General features: G+C 44.3%; 1 protein-coding gene across 2 annotated transcripts in view; it reads left to right on the forward strand.

Moving 5' to 3' along the window:
• Positions 1 to 7,915, forward strand: part of Klhl31 (kelch like family member 31) — a 23,931-nt gene extending 16,016 nt beyond the window's left edge. For both annotated transcript variants that reach the window (XM_008836538.2, XM_008836531.1), the window contains exons 2-3: positions 2,518 to 3,722; positions 7,157 to 7,915. In XM_008836538.2, the coding sequence (XP_008834760.1) occupies positions 2,551 to 3,722; positions 7,157 to 7,889 (1,905 nt within the window). In that variant the 5' untranslated portion in view covers positions 2,518 to 2,550 and the 3' untranslated portion in view covers positions 7,890 to 7,915. The remainder of the gene's footprint in view (positions 1 to 2,517; positions 3,723 to 7,156) is intronic.
• Positions 7,916 to 8,278: the final 363 nt, after the last annotated feature.

The following is an 8,278-nucleotide window of genomic DNA, read 5'->3' on the forward strand; positions in this document are numbered from 1 at the left end:
AAATATAAAATATATTGATAATTTTATAAAAATTTCATTGTCAAAATGATAGTATTTTATATATGTTAAAGTGAAAAATAACTTACTAGCATTAATTTTACTTATTATTCTTATCTTTCTAATGTAATTAGTAAAGTTTCTAGATTGATATATGATTTATCTTTCTATAAGAAAGCTATTATGACACGCAAAATTAATTCCACAGGCTTTATAAGTTTATGTTGCGTCGACCACTGGACATAAAATATGGATGCCAAGCTGAGGATACAGACTTCTGAGAGTGTGCTTACCTAGAGTGCAATCCCCAGCACGTCAACCTAACAACAGCAAAAAAAAAAAAAATGTTCTGAGGTGGATTTTGGAGAGGTAACTTAATTGACAGAGTGCCTATCTGGCATGCACAGAGCCCTGGGTTCCATCTTTAGCCCCACATACAAGTAGGCATGTGAGCTGCACATTGTAATTCCAGTATTCAGGAAGTGAAGGCAGGAGAATCAGAAATTCAAGGTCATCCTCAGCTATGTAGCAAGCTGAAGGCCAGCCTGGCCTATGTGAGAAAGGCCAGCAGAAAAAGAAACGCTTGCACCTACCAATTTTCTTTAGTCTGTGACACATATTTATGCTTCAGCTGTCTGTTGGTGCATTGTTCTGATCAGAAACTTCATGAGATAATATCATTTTTGCTTTAAAGAGTCACATTACTTTAACAGAACTTTGGTGAGAAGCCAGTCTTTTACGGTCCTCCACAGGGTTATCATCTCCTGAAGGTTCTAGATTTCACTGGGCTTCTCCTTTCTGAATCTTTTCTGGAATTTCTCCCTCGTCTTCCAGTGAATGTGCCTGCCACAAACTCTGTTCTCTGGTTCTACAAATCAGAAATGCTTTCTTCCAGAACTTCAGCTGTCCTGTGCAGCACCACCTGGAGCCTGCTCTTAGGCTGAGCCACCGAAACACCATATGGAAGGGGCACTCATTCTGTGCTCTTTGTACTGTTGACTCCCCTGCAGGAACGGCCTCACCTTTCACTCTACAGCACCTTCAGCTTGCTTCCCCTATTTCCCCTTCTCCACACTCGCCTCTAGCTTATAGCTGTACTTGTGGAAACCTAACTGGAACTTTATCAAACTACATTAAGGATAAAAAAGATGCCTCTTTAAAAGATGACATGGAGAGTAACAACACAGAAAAACACCACCAACTATACATCAGATATTACTGATTCTAAAGTCTAGTGATCATACATTTTATTCAGAAATTTCTGCTGACCATTTTCTTCAGAACCCCAGCATTATCAGCCTGTTTTCTGAAAAAAAAAAAACCCTGCAATTCCCCTATAAATATTCCGTATGCATTAAACAAATACTGCTGTGAACACCCAGCTGAGCAACTACCCGGAGTCACTCTGCACCGTTCTTGCCCCCAGATGTTCCCCAGTATGCCCTGGATGTCACTGTGATCCAGGGACTGAAGAACCACACAGGGCACTTCAGAGGGGCCTCTGGAGCTAGCTTTAACACCGTGTCCTGAGCCCATTCTGGTGCGTAGGGGTCCTGTGCTATCAGTTATTCATGTCTTCAATATCACCTTATACACCACTAACAAAACATCATTTATCTAATGATAGAGAAACAGAATATTTAGGTTTTCAGTCTGAAGCACTCAAATTACTGATCCAAGTTCAGGATTTCCTTGAAAGCCCTACATTGGCAGGAATAAACCATCTGGCTTCTTCCAGGTGCAGACACGGCCTTCATTTACTCTGCATAAAGGTAGCTTCCTCTTAACATTTTCTATTTGTCATGTCATATCTTGATAGTATAAATTACATTTTTACTGTCCATCGTTCCCAGCAAAATGCTGCCTATGCAGTAGTAGATAGCTGATAACTTCCTTTTAAATCTCCTCAAACAAATCTAACAAGAGAACACTCAACACATAAGTCAAATGCACTTTGAGAATTGACTGCATAAAACAGTAAGAAAGGAAATTTGTCTTTTAAAGAAATGTGGGTGCACGACAGTTTGAGTGATGTGAGGAAGTCAAAACTTCCTCTGAAGTCAAAACTTCAGAGTCAAACTCTGAAAACAAGCAGATTCTTTCTGTCTTTTGCCACGTGCTGCTGTCCTACTGGACAAGCACAGGGACGTGTGCAGAGGAAGGGTTATGTGGATTCCTAAATTTTAGCATTTTGTTGAGGAAAACCTTCAAGGTAGTCATAATTTGCTTTTTGATTAAATTAAGCCTTTCAAATGATGTTTACTATTCCATAATTACTGTGCAGTCGGATAATATACCTTGGTAATACACCTTTATGAGAGATTTCATTAGATAATATACATCTTTCTAAAATAATATTCAATGTTTGGTGCTTGAATTAAGGTGAATAAGATGTGCAACTAGCTTTATGCTTTTTTGAAGATTAATCTACTTTATGCCATTACAAAACTATTTATGAAACTTTTCTCAATACCTCAAGTCCAAAGCATAATTAAAACCACACCCTTATTTTTCTTTTAGTAAGCTCCTGACTGTGGCAACGTGCTTGCTAATATGGCTCCCAAAAAGAAGACTGTCAAAAAGAACAGAGCAGACATCAATGAGATGACCATCACAGTGGAAGACAGCCCCCTAAGCAAACTAAGTGCTCTGAACGGGCTGCTAGATGGAGGCGATGGCCTTAGCTGCATTTCTTCTGAACTAACAGACACTTCTTACGGCCCTAACCTACTGCAAGGTTTAAGTAAAATGAGGCAAGAAAGCTTCCTTTGTGACTTAGTCATTGGTACCAAAACCAAATCCTTTGATGTTCATAAGTCAGTGATGGCTTCATGCAGCGAGTACTTTTACAACATCCTAAAAAAAGATCCATCAACTAAAAGGGTGGACCTTAATGATATTGCCCCTTTAGGCCTAGCCACAGTGATTGCATATGCCTATACTGGAAAGCTGACCCTCTCTCTGTACACAATAGGCACCATCATTTCTGCTGCTGTTTACCTTCAGATCCATACTCTCGTGAAGATGTGTAGTGATTTTCTGACACGCGAGATTAGTGTTGAGAACTGCATGTATATTGTTAATATTGCTGAAACATACTCCTTGAAAACTGCAAAAGCAACAGCCCAGAAATTTATACGAGATAACTTCATTGAATTTGCCGAATCTGATCATTTTATGAAGCTTACATTTGAACAAATTAATGAGCTTCTTATAGATGATGACTTACAATTGCCTTCTGAGGTAGTAGCATTCCAGATCGCAATGAAATGGTTAGAATTTGACCAAAAGAGAGTGAAACATGCAGCAGACCTCTTGAGCAATATTCGCTTTGGTACCATCTCTGCACAAGACCTGGTCAATTATGTTCAGTCTGTACCGAGAATGATGCAGGATGCCGACTGCCACAAGCTGCTAGTGGATGCTATGAACTACCACTTACTGCCGTATCATCAAAACACTCTGCAGTCTAGGCGAACAAGAATCCGAGGCGGCTGCCGAGTTCTTGTCACTGTTGGAGGACGCCCAGGCCTGACTGAGAAGTCCCTTAGTAGAGACATTTTGTATAGAGACCCTGAAAATGGATGGAGCAAACTTACAGAAATGCCGGCCAAGAGTTTCAATCAGTGTGTGGCTGTGATGGATGGATTCCTTTACGTAGCTGGTGGTGAAGACCAGAATGATGCCAGAAATCAAGCCAAGCATGCAGTCAGCAACTTCTGCAGGTACCTGATAATTATTGATATTGGAAATGGATAAAAATGTGGGGAGACTGCTTTGACACAGAGTAATCATGCCTGTTATCTTAGTGCACTGGCCCAGTAATAATGATGATGATGCAGCTTTAGATACATTCTGTGCCTCATGCAAAGTGCATTCAAGTATGCATGCACCCTAGATTTATTTTGTGAAGTTGGCATACATGATGGGTTTCATCACACATTTTCACACATCGTCACACTTTGTTCTTATCCGTCCCCTCACCCTTCACCTCTCTCCCCACCTCTTCTTCTTGGTCCTTCTGCTTTCACATCTCATGAATTCCATTACCACCCCTTCTTCCTCCCCTTCATAGTTTCCTTTCTATTTGCACCAGAGAGAGAGAGACAGAGACAGAGACAGAGAGACAGAGAAATAGAGATGGAGACAGAGATTAGAGAAAAATTTTAATTCTGTATACGAGAGAAAATAGAGTATTGTCTAAATCTGACTTATAGTTTGCTTAACATAGTGACCTCCAATTGTATACATTTCCCCACAAACATCATGATTCCATCTTTTATGACTGAGAAAATTCATTGTGCATATCCACTTCACTTTCCTTATCCATTCCCCTGTGGATGGACACCTAGGCTGGTTCCAGTTCCTGGCTTTTGTGAGAGCACCATTAAACATGGAAGCGTGCTTAGCTCCATGCTGTGCTGACTTGGAGTCCTGCCAGTACATGTCCAGGAGTAGCGTGACTGGGCCAGATGAAAGCTCCGTTTTCAGTCTTTTGAGGGAAAGCTACACTGATTTCCAGTCAGTGTATCAGTTTACACTCTCAGCAGTAGTGGGTATGAGTTCTTTCCCCACATCCTACCAGCATTTGTTTGTTTTCTTGATGATGGCCGTTCTTTCTGACTGGGGTGAGAAAGAATCTGAAAGCAGTTTTAATTTGCATTATGCTGATGGCTAAGAATATTGAACACTTTTTCAAATATTTACTGGTCATTTACATTTTTCTTTTGACATTTATTGAAATTTTTGAGTGTTCAATTTTTGCAGTTCTTTATGAATTCTAACTATTGATTGTTATCTGATATGTTCTTAGCAAAGAAATTTCCCCCATTCTGTACCTTGTCTCTTCAATCTTGTGCTGCCTGCACCTTAGATTTCTAGAACAAGCCTGTGAGGTGGAAAGGGAAGACAGGATATTCTCACTTTATGTGTGACAAACCTAATACAGAGAAGTCGTAGCACCAAGGGGTAGTGATTTGCATTTCTGCCTTCTAGGTGGGTCCAGTACACCCACCCAGTAAAAGAATTTAGTTTTCAAAACTAAGTACTAAGAAACAATAAAATAGGGACAAGGAAATGACTTAATGGGTAAAGTGCTGGTTGCACAAGCCTGATGGCCTGAGTTTGGTTCCCAGAACACAAAGAAGCTGGACAGAGCAGCACATGAATCTTTGATCCCAGAACAGCCCTATAAGGAGATGGAGGTGGAAACAGGAGAATTTCCAGAAGTTCGTGGGCATCTAGCCTGACATAGGAAGCAATGAAGAGAGAGAGCATATCTAAACCTAGATGGAAGGCAAGAATCAACACCCAGTGTTATCTCTGACCTCCATACATGCACCATGGCACAAGTGTTCCTACACTCACACAACACACACACACACACACACACACACATACACACACACACACACACACACACATACACACACACACTCCTTACCCACACACAGAGAAAACATAGTTCAAAATTCCCTTAAAGTTTAGTTGTTGACAACTGTGAGGTTCATAACTGGTAAACAAAATAAGGTCATTAAAAATGCAGCAGCTAATGAACTTTAAATATTTGGAGACTGAATAACTGAAAGTATCATTATTTGGACACAGGAAAAGAACAAAAATAGACTACATCCTTCAAAACTGGAATTTAAGACCATATTACTTTTGTATATGTCTGACAAAATTAAACTTCCATATATATGAAATGTTCACCAAATCATGCTTATAGCATGACAGTAGTACAAAGTCCAACAAGCAATGAGCTAACATCTCATTAAAGATATTCTGGTTTCAAGATGCATGTGTAGACATCATGAAACAAGAGTCAAAACAAAGGGATGGAGAGATGGCTCAGACATCAAGAGCCCTTGGAAAGGACTCCTTTGGTCATGTCAGGATGCTCACAACTGCCGTACCTCCAATTCCCTCGGGATTTGATGCCCTCTTCTGGCCTCTCCCATACATACACACAGATACGCATGCATACACATAATTTTTAAAATCTATAAAAATAAATCTTTTTGAAAAAACAACACAAACAATTGACTTTCAGTCTTTTTATCTCCCCTTTTCAGTTCTGGGCCTTGAACCCAGGGCTCACTTATGACAGGCAGGCACTCTGCGACTGAGCCAGGGCTTCAGCCCTGGTGGTCCTTTTCTGTCACTACTTGAAAGTTTTACTTGGATGTGAAACAGGACAAAGATGCACATCACACCGAAGGAGCGAGTCCTCTGCTCTTAGTACTTCTGAGCCATGTAAACAAGGGAAATCAGTTTACCCAGTCTGTTTCTTTTCCATCTGCTGATTTCACCTTTCAGCATTCAAATTGGTTTTGTGAGTGTTGATTTCTGTACTGAAAACAATACAGCATTAAAAAAAAAATCTCTATAAACTCAAACTTTTTAATCTACCAATAAGCAATGGAAAACAGAAGAGTTTTGTCTTGGGGCTGGAGGGACTGCTCAATGCACTTACAGAGGACCGGGGTTCAATTCCCAGCACCCACATAGCTGCTAACAACCCTCTGTAATTTCAGTTCCAGGGAATCCAACGCCCTCTTCTGGCCTTCACAGGCATTGCATGACACCAGTGCACTTACATACATGCAGGCAAAACACTTATAGACACAAAATAAAAACAAATATATCAAAAAAATTTAATCAAGGCTTTGTTGATTTTAGACATGAATTCCATTGGTGTAGTCTAACAGAGGAGGGAGGTTCAGATGGGTGGATTAGCTGGCTCTTGCGGCAATGAATGGCCAAGACAGGCGTACCGGTGTGGAGGGGGGCGGTCTGTAAGGAAGGAGAAACCCATCAAGCAACTCCTGTCTTAATTCAGTAGCAAGAGAGAGCTAGGGGTCCTTGGTTTGGGAAGATGGCGGAATCGCCCTTAAGGGCCCGGTTCCCTCCAGAGACACTCAGCTTTTATCCTGTTACCCACGTGCTCACCTCTAAATCCCGGTGGGTGGAGACGTCTGCGGGCTCGGTGTTGTCTAAATGGCTTCGAGAACCGTCTGCCCCACGTTCTCAGGCTGAGCGGAACACCAGGCATGGCGATGAGACCCCGCTTCCCGGCAGGCTCCGGCCAGGGTTCCGCTAGGGCGGGAGGGGCTGCCCGCGTGCACACCCAGCCGTCCCACTTTCTCTGCACCCTCAGGTACGACCCCCGCTTCAACACCTGGATCCACCTGGGCGGCATGACGCAGAAGCGCACGCACTTCAGCCTGAGCGTGTTCGACGGGCTGCTGTACGCCGTGGGGGGCCGCAACGCCGAGGGGAGCCTGGCTTCGCTCGAGTGCTACGTGCCCTCCAGCAACCAGTGGCAGCCCAAGGCCCCGCTGGAGGCGGCGCGCTGCTGCCACGCCAGCGCCGTGGCGGACGGCCGCGTGGTGGTGACCGGCGGCTACATCGGCGGCGCCTACTCGCGCTCCGTGTGTGCCTATGACCCCGCGCGCGACGCGTGGCAGGAGCTGCCCGCGCTAAGCACGCCCCGCGGCTGGCACTGCGCCGTGGCGCTGGGCGGCAGGGTGTACGTGATGGGGGGCAGCCAGTTGGGGCCCCGCGGCGAGCGCGTGGACGTGCTCTCGGTGGAGAGATTCTGCCCCGCCGCGCGCTGCTGGAGCTTCGTGGCGCCGCTGCCCGTGGGCGTGAGCACGGCGGGCGCCTCTGCGCTGCACGGCCGCGTCTACCTGCTGGGCGGCTGGAACGAGGGCGAGAAGAAGTACAAGAAGTGCATCCAGTGCTTCAGCCCCGAGCTCAACGAGTGGACGGAGGACGACGAACTGCCCGAGGCCACCGTGGGCGTGTCCTGCTGCACCCTGGCCATGCCCAACAGCGTGACGCGCGAGTCGCGGGCCAGCTCGGTGTCCTCCGTGCCGGTCAGTATCTGAAGCCGGGGAGAAGCGGGGACGCGGGAGAAAGGGCACCTAGCCCTTGGAGACCCGTGCGCAAACCGAGTCAGCCACAAGGGAAATATATACCATTTACTACAATGATTGCGGTGGCAAACCCATCTAGAGCCATGTCTTGGCGGCTTGAAATTCTTGGTATGGCATAATCTACCTCTTTTTTTTTTTTTTTTTTTTTTTTTAAACAAACTCGGGGCTGTAGCCAGCAAAGGAAGCAGTTTATTTCTGCAGCCACTGGGTGGCAAACGGAGGTGGAGGTGGCTGTAGGCTTGCTTCCAAAGAGGTGGGCTTCCTAAGTTCGTATTGGATACACCCACATTGAAAGTTTTCTACACTGTACACATGCAACATAATTTCTTTTCCTTCACTTG

This window comes from Nannospalax galili, unplaced genomic scaffold (genome assembly GCF_000622305.1).
Source record: "Nannospalax galili isolate Female #2095 unplaced genomic scaffold, S.galili_v1.0 scaffold930, whole genome shotgun sequence".
Taxonomy (NCBI): domain Eukaryota; kingdom Metazoa; phylum Chordata; class Mammalia; order Rodentia; family Spalacidae; genus Nannospalax; species Nannospalax galili.